Source organism: Sinocyclocheilus anshuiensis, unplaced genomic scaffold (genome assembly GCF_001515605.1).
Source record: "Sinocyclocheilus anshuiensis isolate Anshui unplaced genomic scaffold, SAMN03320099.WGS_v1.1 scaffold429, whole genome shotgun sequence".
Classification (NCBI taxonomy): Eukaryota; Metazoa; Chordata; class Actinopteri; order Cypriniformes; family Cyprinidae; genus Sinocyclocheilus; species Sinocyclocheilus anshuiensis.
This window is the reverse complement of record NW_015539859.1, coordinates 273,995-294,168: the sequence shown is the minus strand read 5'-3', so window position 1 is coordinate 294,168 and position 20,174 is coordinate 273,995. Positions and strand designations below refer to the sequence as shown.

The window sequence follows — 20,174 nt, the reverse complement described above, 5'->3', positions numbered from 1 at the left end:
ATAGGTGGCTGCAAGGGACTGTCTTTATGAATGAGTCATTATTAAACCGTTCATTCAAAGAATAGACTTAAAACGCGGATTCTTTCATGTATTAAACAAGGTGTTGAAATTAATTTAACTTTGAACGCCACTTGGTCAATCGACCAGCAACACATCACCTTAGTAACGCTGAAGCTAATATTTCACTTCATAGAGATCTATGGCATTGATTCAATGCATTGAACAATGCTGACGTGGGAAATACCCTTAAACGTTGAAAGGATACTACGAAAGATATATCGCTTTAATCTTTTGACAATTAATATTTTTGATAGAAACTGATATTTTTAATCTGTTGTAAGTGTTTTGTTTTACACTGTGTGATTGTGACGAATAAGTTTGACTAATATGGCATCTTGGATTGTAGTAAAGTGAACACGTGAATGCAGCGTGATATGAATGCAGGGAAATACATGCAAGTGAATCGCCGTCATTTAGAAATGAGATCGCATTTATGTATGAATCGAGATTGTGATTTTTTTTTCAATTAATTGTGCAGCCCTAGTATATACGAATACGAAAATCCACACTATTAAGGATTTTTTTGTTTTAAAGGTCCCATATTGTCAAAACTGACATTTCCTAGTTTTGTATACAAGTGTAATAATAGTAACAGTTGCAAATTATTTTACACACGGACATAAGTGTTTTTATTATTTATTCTGATTGGTCAATATGCAGAGATGTTCTATTCATTGTGCCGTTTCCCGACCCGGATTGTGACAATTGAAGGCTCGTCGTAATGAGTTAAAGGCTCATTACAAAGGTTTGTAACGAATTGTCCGCATTGTGATGCGTGGCAAATTGAGGGCTTGTCTGTTTGTCTATTGTTTGTTTATGATAATTGTGGGTTTGTTTATCTGTAAAAAAAATCGGAGGACCTGTCTGCTTGTTCGATTCGTCCGTACGTGATAATTGGAATTGGTCTGCTCATGATAATTGTGGGTTCGTTTGTTTGTGACAATTGGTCCATTCGTTTGTTTAAATCGTTATATTCATCTTCAAAACCTTTGCTTGGCTGTTTTGAACCTTTGATGGGGGAGGAAGGTTATAGGGTTTTAGGATGGATTTTGATTTAGTTAAGTTCACTCTTTCGCCTACGCTGAGAGAATTTGAACGGTGTAGGAATGTAGACCTGACACAGATAGCGGATTTCTTTAATATAACTGTTTCTAAAGAGGGGACAAAGCAGGTTATTAATGATGAGTTGTACGCTAGGCTAGTAGAGACTGGTATTTTGACTGAACATTCCGTAACTAAAAGTCCTGAGGCAGAGTCTGATGGAGAGGAGTTAACCGGCGAAGTTTATTCGGTAAGCGGTAAAAAAATGGTAACTGTTCGTTTGAAAGAGCTAGATCTTGAGCTTAAGAAACAGGAATATGAAACGCAACTGCTTCGTCTGAAAGAGCTGGAGATAACCGCTGATCGAGATGTTAAGCTGCGTAGATTGGACCTAGAAGCTCAAAAGTGTAAAAGTCCAGTTCCGTTACCACGCACCAGGCCGACTTCTGGTAGTTCGGAGATGGGTCAACCCGACTTCGACGTTGGTAAGTATGTCAAACTTGTACCTCCATTGACTGAGGTCGATTCTTACTTCGTGGCCTTCGAACGAGTTGCGGCTAAATTGAAATGGCCTAGGGATATGTGGGCACTGTTATTGCAGTGTAATCTCGTTGGCAAAGCCCAAGAGGTTGTGGCGGCTTTACCAATTGAAGATTCACTGAATTATGATGTCGTGAAACTGGCTGTATTGTGCGCTTATGAATTGGTACCAGAGGCGTACCGACAAAAGTTTAGGGCGTGTTCAAAAGCAGCCAAGCAGACGTTTGTCGAGTTCGCGCGTGAGAAAAGAGCGCTATTCGAGAAATGGTGTGTTTCCACAAAAATTGTGACTCTTGAGGAATTGCAAGAGCTAATTTTACTTGAAGATTTTAAGAGCTGTCTGCCCGAAAGTATCGTGGTACATTTAAATGAGCAGAGAGTATCGAAACTGTCTGATGCAGCGACACATGCAGACGAATTTGTGCTTACTCATAAGACTGTATTTCCAGTTATGCGCGCTCCTAAAATATCCTTCGTTACGGATGTAAGGAAAGATAAAAGGATGTTAGGCGTCAGTAATTCTGTTAGGCCTGACAGTGAGGCAAAAATGCCAAGACGTCCTGATAAGAAGAGTTTGTTTTTATTGCCTTGATACTGGTATCCTGGTCATCTTATCTCGAACTGTAAGGTCTGGCAGCAAAAAGCTGGCAGCAAGCCCAAAGGGGTGGCATTTATTCCGGTTTCTGGTCAGTCACCACAGCCTAATTTGAATGTGTTTGGGTCGTTTTTGCAAAATTGCTTAGTGTCACTTTCGGATGATTCTGAGGCGAAGCCGATAGTCATGCTGCGAGACACAGGGTCCGCACAGTCACTGATTTTAGAGCATGTACTGCCGTTTTTGAGTGGGCCATATACGGGCAATGATGTGCTCATTCGAGGGATTGAAATGGGCTGTACTTCTGTACCGTTACATGCAGTCTTTCTAAAATCTGACCTTATTTCTGGCCCCGTTAGCATTGGTGTGTATTCACAGTTACCTGTAGAGGGTGTGAGCATGATCCTGGGTAATGATTTGGCTGGGGCTAAAGTCTTCCCATACCCGATCGTGTCAGCAAAACCTAATATTAGTAATCCGGTAGCTGCCTTATTACAATTTTCCACTGTTTTTCCGGCATGTGTCGTAACGCGTGCACAGAAGAAATTTGAAGATGTGGTGGATCTGTCAAGTTCTTTTCTAGCTGTACCGTCTGAGGTTGCAGAGTGTAAACTGCTTGTTAAACCCCAACCGTTGCCAGGTGATCAGTATGTTAGCGCTGACGAAACTTCCTTAAAGGTGGGTAGGGAACAATTAATCGCTGCGCAGAAATCTGATCTAACCTTGAATAAATGTATTAGTGCGGCCGTAGGTAGCACACAAGCGTCAGATGCTCTGGTGGGTTATTTTTGGGATGATGATGTGTTGATGCGCTGGTGGAAGCCGTCAAATCCTAAAAGTGACCATGTGTATCAAATTGCTCTTCCTACAGAGTATCAAATTATGAAGTTGGCTCATGAACATATTTGTTCAGGACACCTCGGTGTTACTAAAACGTATGATCGCATCGCTAGACATTTCTTCTGGCCGAGCTTGAAATCGTCTGTGTCTGCGTTCATTCGGCTGTGTCATGTTTGTCAACTTGCTGGCAAACCTAACCAAAGGATTCCACAAGCGCCACTCAAACCTATTCCGGTCGTAGGGGAACCGTTTGAGAGACTTATTTTGGATTGTGTTGGTCCCTTACCGAAGTCTAAGTCTGGTCATCAATTTATTCTCACTATAATGTGCGCTGCTACCCGTTACCCGGAAGCTGTGCCATTGCGTTCTATAAAAGCGAAAGCTGTGGTCAAAGAACTGGTCAAGTTTTGCTCTACGTTCGGGCTACCTAGAGTAATACAGACAGACCAGGGAACGAACTTCACTTTACGCTTATTTGAACAGTTAGTAGATGAACTGGGAGTGGAACACCAAATGTCGAGCGCGTATCACCCTGAATCGCAAGGTGCACTCGAGCGTTTTCACCAGACGCTAAAATCGATGTTAGGCACTTACTGTGTGGAAACTAATAAAGAATGGGTGGATGGGCTACCGTTGCTAATGTTCGCTATAAGGAGTACTGTACAAGAATCCTTAGGGTTTAGTCCGGCCGAACTTGTGTTTGGACACACAGTTCGTGGACCCTTGAAATTGCTGAGCGAACAGTTTCTCTCTAAAGATCCTCCTCGAATACCGATCTTGGAGTATGTCAACACGTTTCACGAACAGCTCCGTAATGCTTGGGAGGTTGCTAAGCAGCATCTTGCTGGGTCCCAATCGAAAATGAAGTGCAGATATGATAAAACGAGTGTGGTTCGTAACTTTCAGCCAGGTGATTCTGTGCTTGCATTTCTGCCTGTTCCTAACTCTTCTATGCACGCTCGTTTTGCTGGTCCGTATAAAATCGAGAGAAAACTGAGTGATACCAACTATACAGTTTTAACTCCTGATCGACGTCGCAAAAGTAGAGTTTGCCATGTGAACATGTTGAAAGCATATGTTGACAGAAATGTGTCTGAAGTTAAGCCTTCAGCTGAGTTTGAGAGACTTATTTTGGATTGTGTTGGTCCCTTACCGAAGTCTAAGTCTGGTCATCAATTTATTCTCACTATAATGTGCGCTGCTACCCGTTACCCGGAAGCTGTGCCATTGCGTTCTATTAAAGCGAAAGCTGTGGTCGAAGAACTGGTCAAGTTTTGCTCTACGTTCGGGCTACCTAGAGTAATACAGACAGACCAGGGAACGAACTTCACTTTACGCTTATTTGAACAGTTAGTAGATGAACTGGGAGTGGAACACCAAATGTCAAGCGCGTATCACCCTGAATCGCAAGGTGCACTCGAGCGTTTTCACCAGACGCTAAAATCGATGTTATGCACTTACTGTGTGGAAACGAATAAAGAATGGGTGGATGGGCTACCGTTGCTAATGTTCGCTATAAGGAGTACTGTACAAGAATCCTTAGGGTTTAGTCCGGCCGAACTCGTGTTTGGACACACAGACCCTTGAAATTGCTGAGCGAACAGTTTCTCTCTAAAGATCCTCCTCGAATACCGATCCTGGAGTATGTCAACACGTTTCACGAACGGCTCCGTAATGCTTGGGAGGTTGCTAAGCAGCATCGGCTCACTGCGATTCTGCACTGACTTTCGCAGAGTGAATCACGTTACTAAGGCTGACTCATTTCCTCTCCCTAGGATGGAAGACTGTGTTGACCGTGTGGGTTCATCACGTTACGTCACCAAGCTCGACCTCCTAAAAGGGTACTGGCAGGTGCCACTAATAGAGCACGCGTCTGAAGTCTCTGCGTTTGTCACACCTGACGCATTTATGCAGTACACTGTGATGGCTTTCAGGATGCGCAACGCACCTGCCACGTTCCAGCGGTTGATGCACCTTGTATTGTCGGATGTGCAGAACTGCGAAGTCTACTTGGACGATGTGGTAATATACTCCATGACGTGGAAAGATCATTTAAGCACTCTTAGTTTGGTTATGGAACGCTTGGCTAAAGCATCTTTGACACTTAATCTTCCCTCCTGAAGATTCACGCTTCCTGTTATATGATACTTTGTGAATTAAAAGCTTATTGTTTGATTTACTCTCGCTCCGTTGTGTTTCCATGTGTGAGCTGGGACAGGAGAGGGGCTGCTGCTTTCAGTCTGCAGGTGGGTGCAAGTGCCAAATGGTGCTGGCGCGGTGCTGACGCAGGCCGATGATGCTGGTATCGAACATCCAGTGAGCTACTTTTCAAAGAAGTTCAATAGATGTCAGAAGAACTATAGTACCATAGAGAAGGAAGCTCTAGCTTTATTGTTGGCTATTCAGCACTTCGAGGTATACTTGAGTTCTTGGGATCGCATTGTGGTGCACACTGATCACAACCCTCTGATATTTCTGACCCGCATGTCTAACGCTAATCAACGCCTCATGAGATGGGCACTCTTTTTGCAAGAGTTTAATTTAGACCACGAATAAACGTGAATTGCGGCGTTTTCTGGGAATGGCTGGTTACTACCGAGGTTTCTGTTGTAATTTTGCCTCGGTGGTTGCACCTCTCACTGATTTGTTGAGCACTGAACGACAATTTATGTGGAACGAAGTTTGTGATTTTGCTTTTTGTTCTGCTAAAGATCTATTGTGCAATGCTCCAGTTCTCCAAGCTCCGAATTTTGCTGCTGCTTTCAGTCTGCAGGTGGATGCAAGTGCCAATGGTGCTGGCGCGGTGCTGACACAGGCCGATGATGCTGGTATCGAACATTCAGTGAGCTACTTTTCAAAGAAGTTCAATAGATGTCAGAAGAACTATAGTACCATAGAGAAGGAAGCTCTAGCTTTATTGTTGGCTATTCAGCACTGTACGCGAGCAGAGGACCTGTTCTTTGCAGAGCTCCTGAGAGAGGAGCTGTAAAAATATATTGAGATGGTTTTTGGTACTTATACCGCAAATATATATTCTTAAGGACATCAAGACTTAAAATAAAACTCCAGAAAGGTGTAAAATATGTGACCTTTAAATTTTGGTTATGTTGCCTGCCTATGTGTGCAAAGCACACTTCAGACTCCCCATGGCTTATTACTTTTCCAGTCGAGATTACTGGGTGTAAATAATAAAAAAAAAAAAATCATTCTATATACAGTAGATTGCACTCACAAAAAGCAATTTCTAATAAATAAAAAAAAAAATTAAGCTGAGCATAACAATAAAATGTTTATTTTAATATAGAAAATGTTTACTAGAGACTTTAGACCATAGGAACCATGAAGTCTAGTTGTCTTTGGTTTCATTGTTTCAGAACCTACCTGGAAGTCATCAAAAGAGATCTGCCAGTCATTGGCATTGTCCTTGTCTGAGTGGGGTGACAGCTGAGGGTAGCGAGAACTGCTCACGGACTCACAGCGGTACGAGTACTCAGCCGGGGCATAGATGTAACGGCTGGCATTGAACGTGGCAGTTTTCCCATCATACTCCAGATGAACCAGATCCATGGTGAACCAATGGCGGGCAGAAACCTTATAGTGACGGCGGTTCATTACAAAACTGAGGAGAATACAGAACACAGTTCAAGCCCAACACAGAGAGATATAGAACACAGAGATTGTGTGTGTGTGTGTAAATGAGAAAATAAGACACTTACATGAGTTTAAAAGAATGATAATTCAAGACGTCTTTATAATTCAGAACCAACCTGTATTTCAAGAGAAAACTGTGGTTATGAACTGCCAACATATACATTTATACGTTAATTGCATAACACTTTAATTGTCTACTACACCGTTGTCGTGCCATGCTGCCTACTGAATGCATCAAAGCGAAAGTTCCAATCCATTTTTCCTGTTGTCATAAGTATCGCAATTCCATGGAGTATGTGAGAAATAGAAAGGGGCACTGATTCAATGTCGGAGCATCACTGCATCACGCATCTAGTGTAAACAGTCTGGTCCAGCGCAGACACAGTGTAACCCCTGCTGTCTCAAAAATTGACCCCTATACCCTCATTTACTATTCCCTACATTATTCCACTAATATAGTCTACTAAATGTGTAAATGAAAACAAGTGAATATGAACAAGCTTCTGACAAGAAGAGGGAATGGACTACTTGCACAACTACTTGCACTAGACTAGCGAGCCGTACGACAGAATATTATTGTTTTTGCATATGCACAAGTGCACTTGTGTGCACTAGAGACAGGACGCTCACAGCAAGCAGCTGTGCGTAACTTGCGGTTTAATGCACTTGAATCTCCACATTCACAATTGCGTCTGATACAAAATAAATGTAAACATAGTAATTTATGTCTTAAGGACAGGACGAAACATCTGATATGTGCAAACAGATCACTGCATTAGTGTGAATGCATTCAATTATGTTAAGAATTATTTTTGCCAGAATCTGAACCAGATCATGAGGTGCCTAAAGATTCACACCCCTATCAAACAGTGTACTATACAAGAGTATAGAGAGCAATTTAAAGCCCCCTTCTTTGCTCTACTGTGAATGGTCCAAACCTTGAAGGCCAACTCTCACAGTGCAAATAAGAATGCGATTGGTTAGATTTACATGTCAATGGCTATTTAGTATGGTGGGGCACTGTTACTATTTTCATATGGTTAGCAATCATCATAAAAGCAGTAATTTCATCTAATTCTCAAAAAGGGGTGGAAAATTGTCAACATTAATGATAATGAGATAATGACTGTCCTGAAACTAACATTAGAAGTGGATAATATCGGGGGAAAAATCAAATACCGTAGAAAATGGTCCCTTTAACTTAAACCTCACATGAAGTTGAGCACTATTTACCGGGAGTGCGTCTCATTGCAGGATGATCCAGACAGGTTGGGTTCCACACCTTCACCGAAGGTTGTGGGGGCAAGGTCATGCCTCTCCCACTTTCCTGAGCGATACTGGCTGACCACCAGCTTCTCCGCCCACAAGAGGATGCAGGTGGAGCCCTTCTCCTTAAACTCCAAAGGCGGGTTCGTAGCGGTAGGCTCCTCACGACGGGACTGCAATAGGGATCGTGACCAAACAGACTGCACAGCTGGAGACACCTCCTCTATCACCTGAGACAAACACAAGCCACCTTCAATTTACTGTGCTCACGTTAAACACATTAAACATTAAAGAATTCAACAGCTGTGCAGTCACAGGTATTGTACGCATGCAGTCCTCCAGAAAAGCACTCCCTGCCTGTCAGATGCAGAGTCTCAGTGCACATCACGAGCACCTGTAAAAACTATTTTGGTAGTTGACAAATTAATCTCTTTTGAATTCAAATCTGTCCATTTTATGTGGGCAAATTTTCAAATGTGACTCATTGAACTTGATATTACAGTGGGAAACTTTTCCTTTTAAATGATTAGTTTTACTGGTTTTACTCTTTCGTGTTCAAGCGCTACTTAATGTGTTACGTGCTAAGCTTTAAAGTTTTTGTTAGCGTTCCATTAAGTCATTTAATTTATTTCAAATAAAAAAAATAAATCAACTGAGACACATGAAAAGTATTTAACTAAAGTAAGGAATTTATTATTAGCATATAAACCATTTTCAGTTGAATTTCCAATAATAATAAAATGACTGCCGTGTATACCAGTACAGTAATCTAAAATTACTCATATTCTAAAATAAGATTTTGGTCACACTACCCACCCTACCTGAAGGTGTGTACGTGCATACAGGATAGTTGCAGAGAAGTCTTACCCTTGAGGGCCAAAGTGAAGTAAACACTGCGGTATACGGCACAGACTGAGCTTTCATGATGCTCAGCACCTGACCAATCACCTCATCTACAGCAAACAACATAATGCCATTCATTTGCAGGAAAACACTTCATTGTATTAGCATCTTAGCTTGTTTTACAATAATAATAATTGTTAGAGCACAACACTTTTGAAATAGGACACGTACCGTTTCCGCTGAGCACTTCTTTAGTAGACATCATATCACTGCAAGAAAAAGACACAGTCCTCATAAGATCAAGAGTTCCTTTTAAGGTTTTAAAAAAAGTCTGTTCTTGGATTTTTCTCATTTTTCAGCTCTGCCTCTCTCATGCTCTTTACTATATGGATTTCATAAGACACTTTATCTCTTTCTCTATCGTTCACTCACTATATCCAAAGTAATTAAGGTAACATACACTGGCTACAATTAATGGTTTTATTATCATTTAGTATTAATTATTAGTTCATGCATTTAACCTCATGTCAGTGCTGTAATAAATCCTTTCTGTTACAAAGTATGTGCATATCCTATTGCCTTAAAATATAGTGAGATCCCATAAATGTCCCACAGAGTTTGATATGTGCTTATTTCCATCATTGGTTGCAGAAGGTGTTAATAGAAGAGAAATCTATTTATATCTTCTTCATGCATTTCAGCATTGACAGCATAAACCACTTTAGTGACACTACCCTGCACTGGCAAAAGACTTATATAATATTATTATAATATAATAAACTTAATGTAAAAATAAATAAATAAAACAAAAAATATTTTTTTAGACGATAACTGGAAGGCACTCACTGAATTGCATTAATGTGGCAATGTAGCATAATACTGTTTGGAACATCCAATTGCATAATGTATTAGTTCACATAGTATTTAAAGAAAAACTGTACTCAGTGTACAGTATTGATTTCATTCTGAACTCCAGCCAGTGTCAGAGATTTGATTACCCGCCGCTGTAAGGGAGGCGGAAGACCAGTAAGGCAGCAACAGAAGCATTGAGGCGCAGTTGAGCAAGCGTGTCTGGGTTCATGTAGAGAGGAGCCGCATAAATCTGGTTCTGGAGCAGTGTAGAAACCAAAGCAGTGGCGGACGATGATACCGATGGCAACCATAAGGAGGAGGAGGACAGCAGAGCCGCCTGCGAACATGCCACAGTCATACATCAACAAAACCTGAGAGCTGCTTTTGAATCTTTGCGCTAACAAGCACTTTTCAAAGTAAAAAAAACTGAAATCTCAGTTAATATTATTAACAACTTCCTTTAAGATAACTAAAGTCAAAAACATAAGAAGTAATACGTATCATAAGCAGTGACAGATGGAAAAGACATCAAAAACATACCTCAAGCTTTTGGAAGACACTATCCTGTTTGTTTCCAAATACTCCTCCATACAATGTGAAGTCATCAACACTCAACTGAATGAAACACAGAGAATTCAAACAATAAGATTCGCACTACCTCAACTAGCCTTATGGCACTTCAGATTGTTGTCTTCAGTAAAACTCATCAGGAATGCTAGCAGTAATTCATTTAGAAATGTGCATCTATTTGTGATATTGTGATAATTATACTATCTCTCTCTGTCTCTATTGCTGTCTGTCTGTTTCGCTTTATTTTCTTTCTTTTGTTTTCATTTATTTTTGTATTTTTGTCTTTTATATTGATGATAAGTATGCATTCACGAATATACAGTGGGTACGGAAAGTATTCAGACCCCCTTAAATTTTTCACTCTTTGTTATATTGCAGCCATTTGCTAAAATCATTTAAGTTACTTTTTTTTCCTCATTAATGTACACACAGCACCCCATATTGACAGAAAAACACAGAATTGTTGACATTTTTGCAGATTTATTAAAAAAGAAAAACTGAAATATCACATGGTCCTAAGTATTCAGACCCTTTGCTGTTACACTCATATATTTAACTCAGGTGCTGTCCATTTCTTCTGATCATCCTTGAGATGGTTCTACACCTTCATTTGAGTCCAGCTGTGTTATATATATATATATATATATATACATGTGTGTGTGTGTGTGTGTGTGTGTGTGTGTGAGTGTGTGTGTCCTGCACTAATATCGCCACCCTCCTGGGGTTCAATTCTTATAGTCATTCAATTCTGTGGGAAAGACAAAACAGTAATGATGTGCCACAAAAAGCAGTTGAGCTGCACAAATAATTCCCCATTGGCACACTAAAGCAAACGATATAAATCTGTTTGTTATGAATAGTGCATACTTTATCCTGCAGGAAGAGCAGCAGATTACGCGGTGCAGTGCTCAGCGCTGTGTTCAGGTGCGACTCCAGCTCCTCCACAGACACAGTGTGACCCGCTGATGGAGCATTCACAGGAGACAAGGCACACCTACACACAACACATTATAAGAGCACAGGTCTAGAAAAACACATATCATGATTCTAAGGCAAACCCATACCATGACCATCAGGAGTATAACTTTGACAAACACGCAAACGCAGATTCTAGTAAACATCTTGGCGGCCGAAGTGCTGCCTTGACAGTTCACTAGCTTTCGAGATAGCCATCACCGCGCAGCACTCCTATCTGGAGTAAACACTCTGAAGCTTGTAGATGCATATAGAGTTAGATCCCTAAACATGTGCGGCTTATCAGAGAATTTAAATGTTTAACGCTCATACTGAAGTGTTTCCACGGGTTTTCAGGACTGGACAGCGACCGTCTCATTCAGCTAGCAAACTGCCAAAGCTAACTGTCGCCATCAAATCTCCATGACTACACTCATATACTACCAGTCTTTACCCATCACTCGCCCAGGCGACCAGAGGGACTTGCTCCTCGCTTTTCGCTGTCGCGATCGCACACAGAAAACAAAACAAAATCATCCCGGTGTAACCGGAGACCTTCCTCAGAGCAGCCATCTTGGGCGCAGCTGAGTCGTTACGTCATAACCGGCCACCTTCGGCGCAGATGAGTCGTGACGTCATAACCGGCCACCTTCGGCGCAGATGAGTCGTGACGTCATAACCGGCCACCTTCGGCGCAGATGAGTCGTGACGTCATAACCGGGCACCTTCGGCGTGATGAATCAATGACGTATGAAGCTGTAAAGCTATTTGCTTTGTTCTTCTTCTATAATGTCTTTATCAATAGGTTTACTGAGAAAAGTTTATTTTTATTCCCTAAACAGATTAAAACTGATTTTCTTTTCTTTCAGCAATCACATTCTGTAACTGCTTACTATGTGAAATTCTAAAGGTCACGGTGGAAAAATAAAGCTCTGACAGGTTTGCAGTAAAGAACACCTGTTTCGGAAGAGTTTTCAGACGCTTTCTGTGTTATCTTGCTTCTGTCTTCACATGCTATTTATTTTTGGATACAACCTTAATGTAAGCTTTTCAAATCTTTAGAGGATGAAATGTAATTAGCAAATTGTGTCAGAAATGACCTCTCTTTCTATGGTGTCTCCTGATAGGATCTTACCTGAGGAAAGAATACAACTCTAGTGTCTTTATAAAAGTGTATTTCCATTTTTTGTATTACTTGGCATAATTGTAATATTTATAGGAAAAAAATCTATATTATTTTCAGAGTTGGTTTGATCAAAAATATTCTGTTAGTCAGTCAATTATTTAATTCTGAATGTATTATTCTCATAACAAATGTTTAGGTCATTTTCAGTTTCCCATGTCTCCAAAATAATTTTCCATACTGTTGTTGTTGCTTTAATTCTTTATGACTGATTTCGCTTAATTTGTTTGATTGGCAAACTGAGTTTTGCTTCACCTTCCAAATTTGCTTCACAGATCCAAATATTCATATCTCGGACCTCTTTTAGTTTTATGAAAGAACTTGAGCATTATTAAACTGTCTATGGACAAATAAGCTTTAAACACCATCCGTTTGTAACTCTTTCCTTGCTTTTAGTTGTTCTTTTTTGTATAAGTTAATTCCTTCAGTTCCACCCTTCACTTTCTGTCTTCTGTTTTATTTTGCTTCTTGTTGCTGTCATTTGTTACTGTGCTGTTTTCAAAATTAATTGTAATAAAAGTGACATTTATGGATTTTATCCTTCTCTCCGTTTAAGTTCCATGTTCTGCACACTTGCATATTTTTAGCAGTTGGTTGGATTTAGAAACTATACGCCTTTGGTCTTGTAACGTCATGAAGTATAACATTAAGAAAAAATGCAGTGACAAAATAACACTGCAGCTTTGGCTTAATGAACTTACAAAAACACTCCATTTAGAACATACAGTATATGGTTCCATTTACAGAACAAGAGACATCAGTTTGCTGAGACATGGAAACCATTCATAAGGTACCTGGAGGCAGAAGAGACATGGAGAGTCTGACTCAAACTGAATGAGATCCAAGGACCATTTCACCAATAACTGATTTAGTTTGAGCTGTTTTCCCCATGCGGTGCGTATCAAGCAGACGGGGAGAGGTGGGTGGGTGATTGCTCTGTATTATTTACAATATTCGGTATCTTTGAATATAGGTTCACATGTATATATGTATTTTTAGGTGACAGGTGCTGGTACAGCTAGATAAAGAAAATTGGTAACACTTTATTTTAGGGTCTCTTAACTAGTTGCTTATTATCATGCATATTACCAGATTAGTAGCCATTTATTAGTACTAATTAAGCACATATTAATGCCTTATTCTACATCCCTAATCCTGCCCAATACCTAAACTTAACAACTACCTTACGAACTATTAATAAGCAGCAAATTAGGAGTTTATTGAGGAAAAAGTCGTAGTTAATAGTGGATAAGCGTTCCCTATTCTAAAGCGTTACCAGAGAATTGTATGTATAGATGGCCATGTTTATATAAGATTATACTGAATATGTATATACATTTGATCTGTTGTTAAAAATGAAAAATCCTTTTAAAAAAAGTTGCTAAGCTGTCATTTGTAAAAACATATTTGATATAATCCGTTAAAAGGCATGTTCATACAACGACTAAATGTTAAATAGAAAGTGATGAAAATGTGAACGGGCATATGAACGATTTAAATAAAAAATCTCTCTCCTCACTATTGCTGAACTGAACTTCCAATCACTGGATTTCAAAGTATATTGTGTGTATCGCAAATATGGTGAAAATGTGAATCAAATGTTTATTTGACTTGTATTCAGATTACTGTTCAGGACAGTGTTATTATTATGTTTTTATTATTGGAGAAATATACAGTGGTGTGAAAAAGATTTCCTGATTTCTTATTTTTTTTGCATGTTTGTCACACTTTAATGTTTCAGATCATCAAACAAATTTAAATATTAGTAAAAGATAACACAAGTGAACACAACATGCAGTTTTTAAATGAAGGTTTTTATTATTAAGGGAAAACAAAATCCAAAACTACATGGCCCTGTGTGAAAAAGAGTTTGCCCCCTAAACCTAATAACTGGTTGGGCCACCCTTAGCAGCAACAACTGCAATCAAGCGTTTGCGATAACTTGCAATGAGTCTGTTACAGCGCTGTGGAGGAATTTTGGTCCACTCATCTATGCAAAATTGTTGTAATTCAGCCACATTGGAGGGTTTTCGAGCATGAACCGCCTTTTTAAGGTCATGCCACAGCCCACAGTTTTAACAGGGGGGCAAACACTTCTTCACACAGGGCCATGTAGTTTTGGATTTTGTTTTCCCTTAATAATAAAAACCTTCATTTAAAAACTGCATGTTGTGTTTACTTGTGTTATCTTTGACTAATATTTAAATTTGTTTGATGATCTGAAACATTAAAGTGTGACAAACATGCAAAAAAAATAAGAAATCAGGAAGGGGGCCAACACTTTTTCACACCACTGTATACAATAGGCTACAGATATTCTTGACAGAAATCTAAAGGTCCTCCGTGTCTTCTTTAAAGAACAACAGATCAAATGTCTTTCATGCCATCATGTTGATGATATTGTTTAAAGATCACAGTACATCAGTACATTTTTACATATCCTGTCCGTTTCATCAGTTGACGTGGCAAATAATAATAATTACATGTAGGATAGGCACAAATGCCTATAGGCCCATCCAGAAATAATTGAGTACAGCTTCTGTATTTACAGTATTTCTGTATTAAGTATTCTGTGTTTACAGTCAAATACTGCATCAAATATAAAACTCTAACAATTAGTATCTGCCATTTAAAATGTCTCAATCTGTAATAAAAAAAAAAATACTTCAACAGTCCAACATTAAATCAAGAATTTGGCTTTGTTGTCATGATAATCACTGATCCAGCTTTGACACCTGTGCATACAAATTTAACATGTTAAATGTTTAGGAAATTTAATACAAAGAAAAAAAGAGTGACTCACTGACATGCTAGGATGTAAAAGAGTTACTTCATTCTTAATACTAATGCTTTTTTGATGGGTCAAGTATTTTGTACAATTAAAAAAGAAAAGAAAAAAAAAACCTGTGGGAGAATGAAGGCGTGCTCCACAGTCTACAAGGCATTTCCAGTCACTGACTTGCACACAAGATATCTCCTGAGGTCCTGCACACTGCTCAAAATGCATTTACTTTCTCTGTAGGTGTAACCCATTTACAACAACAAAAGATGTTTTCCTTTAGCCCATGTCTGACTGTCCACACATAAACAAACTGACACACACAGATATAATTTTAAGGATGCCGTAAACCTCTTTGGGTGTAGTCATCTGTATGATTGTTTCTCCTCAGTATCTACGCTGAGTTGTAAGGCCCGGGTTAGCTAATGGGTAATGTCCTGAATAGCCCTTTATCCTGTAAAACGTCCCTCCATGGGTCACGAGTGTTTCCGTATCCTGTGATGAAGCGCCTCCGCCTGGGCTTTCAAACTGAGGAACTCCCCTTGAATAAAGTCTGTCAGTGTTTTCCGCATTTCCATCTGTAGAGAAAAATAATGTCGTACTCTATACTGTAAGACTACTACTACTCGAAGAAGACTACTATTATTATTATTATCTTTGTAAACACTCAAGACATCACATCTCATGCTGACATGACCACCTACCGGACCGGTGTTGTCAGCTCTCAGGGCATTTACCAGATGTCTGACTGTGAACGGCTTTCCAACTACAACAGTTACTCGCTGCACAAAAGAAAAGTACACTCAGAGTCAAAACTGTTCTGTAAGTGTGTCATTGACAAATATCAGGTATGACACATCACACAAGCAAAATATGTATTGACCTGTCCTACTCGAGGGATGTATGGTGTTTGATTCGGTAAAACATTATTCATACCTGAAACAATATGGAACATAAGCAAGTGCTCAAATATTAATTCATGAAGTTATGTGCTATGGTAACAGCTTATGTCATTTGAACGTGCATAACTTACCTATATGCCACATGGGTAAAATGATTGGGTGAAGAGTGCACTCCGCAATCAAACGCCCGATTCCTGTCAAGGAATAGAAGGATTTACTTACAGGGTAAAACAAATTATATCTTATTATTGGAGCATAACTCTTACCCCATTTTATCCTCATGAACTCTCCAGTCATGTTAACTTTACCTGGGAGGAGAAATGTACCATATTTCCTTTAACTTGTACCACAAACAAATGTTAAAAATATGAGTGTCCTCTGCTGTCTGTACCCTCTGGAAATATGTGAACCCATTCCCCTTGATTCAGCCTTTCCACGAGGAAATCCATTCCTTTCTGATATACACCATCTCCTAAAAACATAGGACAGTTTAATGCATTCAATAAAGTGTCCCTTTAAAACACACACGCACGCACGCACACACACACACAATATATATATATATATGCTCTGCTGTTTAAGCTACAGTGATTAAATAAAATAAAAAAAATAAAAAAAATGTAAAAACCTTATCAAATTCAGTTTGATTTAGTTTAATTTAGTCTAATCATTAAAAAAAAAAAACAGACTGAGGAAATGGGGAAAAAGCGTGGCATTAGATGAGTTCACCTCTAACAACAGGCACACATTTCCCTCTGCTGAAGAAGCTGGAGTGCAGTTCTCTTGTGAAACAGATGTCAGAGGCAGCAGGTGTCCTGAGCACACACAGACAACAAATATATGATACGATATAAAGCGACAAAACACTTTTACACGAGTCTCCAGATTCTGCTTTCATTCACTCACCATCTCATCCTGTTAAAGCTCCACAGATGCCGGAGCTTCAGGACTCCTGTTATCAGAATGTGCACAAACACTTTAAATGCATTTACATTATCTACTGCCAAATCTACTCTAAAATGTGTTACCTCAGTTATATTAAATGTGTATTTTTTTGTTGGAGCCATGATTTTATAACTCAAAACCAGGTATCTGAGGCTCTGCCTACCCCAGATGTGTGGATCATCCATACAGGACTGGTGATTGCACACTGTGATAAGAGGCGTGTCCCGAGGACGCTCATCAACCAGGTCCATCAAAACATCCTGGTTGTGCACCACCAAAGAGTTAAAATAATCTACAGAATCAGATCAATTAGGTATAGGTTACATCTTTCATAGTTCATAGTACACATTACAAGAGTACTCTACTAATCCAGGGACAATCATTTAAAAATAATATTATAATGTTGTGTAATCTATAACATTATAGACACAGCATAATTGTATTAGAGTCTTACACACATACAGTGAATCTGAGGCATGCATTAATTTGAGTGCTGGCAGCTACTATGGGAGTGACTTGATGGAGCGCAGGAGATGCAGATACTAAAGAAACTTTAATTAATGCGGTCACATAACAAATCTGCTTCAAATATAAAATTACATCAATCTCGAATTACAACATTGAAATAAAAATGTAAAGCCTGTACAAGAAATCGTGAATATAAATAATTGGGAATCATGTAAATAAAATAAATACAATTTCCCATTTCATTCATCTATTATAACAAATATGTAGTTTTGTTCGCTTGGCTGCTTCCTTATAAAGGTCCAGTAATTTGTCAAGTTTCGTCAGGTGTCTTTTTTAATTATATGATGTCATTACGTTGCTTTCTTGCCGCCAGCCAATCGCTGCATTGCTGATTGTGGTTTCGAGTATCGATACATCTGCCCTTTACGGGGAACACGAGAACACGCAGTAATCTTACACAACTTTATCCAGATATTTTAATCAAATCTGCAAATTCGTTTGAAGAAGCAAATTAGCCAGAGATCGATCATTTATCAGGATTAGAAGATCTGGCAGCTTTCAAATCATCTCAGATGTGTTAAGTGAGGTACGAAGAACGGGCCCCATTTGTGCTATGGATTTGTTTGGAAATATTTTCGTTGCCGAAATAGCAAAAAAAATAAATAAAAAGGGTCGAATGTAATTCAGTTAACATTAACTTCTTGTTTGTTGAACATTTGTATAAAATCAATATCATGGTTTGCAATCATGCTCATATTTATGAAAACAGCTCTCTTGCTCTTGTGAGGCCTATTGCTTAATTATCTGTTATAATACTGTACTGTATAGATCTCATACAAGTACTTTTTTGAAGTTTTTAGGCCATTTCTAATTTTAAATTTGTGACAATTCCCCATTAAGTTCTTACCGGGCACAGCAGTGTCCAAAGAAATACAATTAGAAATAATTTATTGATGGCATTTGAAGCAGGAAGTTTAAATCCAATCATTAATTATGTTAACAAATAAATCAGACAATGCATTGACAATTTAGTGATATCCCCACAGTTGTGGTCTTGAAACAAAATCCTGAGTCCATTTAGTCCAGGACTGTCCAAACTCGGTCCTGGAGGGCCGGTGTCCTGCAGAGTTTAACACACCTGCCTGGAAGTTTCTATGGCTGTGTCCGAAATCGCCCCCTATACCCTTAAATAGGGCACTATTTGAGGGAATAGCCATTTTTAGTGGTGTCCGAAACCATATTGGACGTTCTCGAGTGCACTCATTCAATCCCACAATGCACTGCAAAAACGAGTGTACAACTGGTGCACGCTCAACGGCTAGAGAATGCCCATAATGCACCGCGAGAGTCACGCGCCGAATGAATTCCCGCATCTCGCCAGAAGATGGCGCCTGCAGCTGAATAATCAATCCGTTCATTTTTACAAAGCGCTCATCCATGGCAAACAGCATAATGTGTACAACACGGATATACATTCATTGTAAATTGATTATTAAATTGTTTGATTAGGGTTTATACATAATTTCCGTGACAGAGTTCAAGATGAATCCTTTAATCTTACTACTGGAGCTGCTAGTTTGCTAGTTTCAAATGATTAATAAACAGCAAGCACAAACTATGCAAAAGCAGCATTCCTTCCGGTGCACTCAGTGTCCGAATTCACTACTCGTTTTCATTCACTCCTTCTAGTGAACTGAATTAGTGACCTAATATAGGGAATAGTGAATGAGGGTATAGGGGGCGATTTCAGACACAGCCTATGCCTAGTAAAGAGCTTGATTAGCTGGTTCAGGTGTGCTTAATTAGAGTTGGAGCTAAACTCTGCAGGACACCGGCCCTCCAGGACCGAGTTTGGACAGCCCTGATTTAGTCTAAAACCAAGACAAATGCAGTCGAGACTAAGACAAGAACTTCAAAAAATGGTCTCAAGACCAAGACCGGTCTCAAGTACTACAACACTAGTCCACATTATTCAAAATGTGGATGTGGAGAGACATCAGACTCACTGGTCCAAAGGTAGCTGTATGAGCCCACCATGCCCATGACCACTCTGCCGGATATTCTCCAGCCCAGGCGGGGGCACTGTGGGAAGGGCCACGTGACCTCCGAGGCCATCTCGCACTGATGAGATATCATAACAGAACAGACTTTAACATTTGAACGGGTTTTCATCTGTTAGGAACGTACATATCTATAGGCAGTGATACAGGTCAGCTGCTGAGTATTTAACTGCTCCAGATGAATCAGATATAGCATGTAATAATTTTGGGATAGACTTGTTAAGCATAAGCAAGAGCTTTATGTCCACATAAGAACAGAGGAGCAGCGTGGCAGCTGTTGACACAAGTTACACAACATTGAGAAATAGCGTGATGTGTGAAAACACAAAACACAACGAAAAAACACGACATGTAAAAGCTGCTGGACGCTTAAGAAGTCAAACAATTAGAAACGTCCTCATTTTAAACTTCAAATGATTTTGTAAACAGAGTAATTAATTGCATGACTGAATTTACTAATGGATGCAGTTATTTATTCGCCACATTTCTGTAACAACAGCGTTAAATTGTAATGTGAATTTGATTCATTGTAAAAAGTATAATTTTAAAATATTTAACCCTCCCACCTTCCGTCCCGTGCGTGCGCGCAGGAAGGCAGCTGCACCGGAAGTGCTATACCATCACG

General features: G+C 39.4%; 2 protein-coding genes across 5 annotated transcripts in view; both read right to left on the bottom strand.

Moving 5' to 3' along the window:
* The window catches only part of LOC107684876 (V-type proton ATPase subunit S1-like), a 20,653-nt gene extending 8,868 nt beyond the window's left edge, over positions 1-11,785 (bottom strand). Inside the window, exons 1-9 of the mRNA XM_016481249.1 lie at positions 11,667-11,785; positions 11,126-11,252; positions 10,229-10,303; positions 9,835-10,025; positions 9,068-9,105; positions 8,861-8,946; positions 7,961-8,223; positions 6,793-6,843; positions 6,458-6,695 (exon numbers count right to left, since the gene is read on the bottom strand). Coding sequence (XP_016336735.1) covers positions 6,458-6,695; positions 6,793-6,843; positions 7,961-8,223; positions 8,861-8,946; positions 9,068-9,105; positions 9,835-10,025; positions 10,229-10,303; positions 11,126-11,252; positions 11,667-11,785 — 1,188 coding nt within the window. The remainder of the gene's footprint in view (positions 1-6,457; positions 6,696-6,792; positions 6,844-7,960; positions 8,224-8,860; positions 8,947-9,067; positions 9,106-9,834; positions 10,026-10,228; positions 10,304-11,125; positions 11,253-11,666) is intronic.
* On the bottom strand, positions 5,127-20,174 carry LOC107684874 (tafazzin-like). Of its 4 annotated transcripts, XM_016481245.1 has the most exons (11): positions 20,116-20,168; positions 19,496-19,609; positions 17,185-17,313; positions 16,983-17,028; positions 16,806-16,891; positions 16,468-16,548; positions 16,343-16,384; positions 16,208-16,270; positions 16,058-16,110; positions 15,879-15,956; positions 14,972-15,752 (listed from the first exon to the last, which is right to left on the bottom strand). In XM_016481245.1, exons 2-11 carry the CDS (start codon positions 19,602-19,604, stop codon positions 15,651-15,653), a joined length of 789 nt encoding a protein of 262 aa, XP_016336731.1. In that variant the 5' UTR covers positions 19,605-19,609; positions 20,116-20,168; the 3' UTR covers positions 14,972-15,650. The 4 variants fall into 4 exon arrangements, with proteins under 4 accessions (XP_016336733.1, XP_016336731.1, XP_016336730.1 ...); XM_016481244.1 differs by having other exon boundaries at positions 16,208-16,384; positions 20,116-20,169; XM_016481246.1 differs by lacking the exon at positions 16,058-16,110 and having other exon boundaries at positions 15,668-15,752; positions 16,208-16,384; positions 20,116-20,173.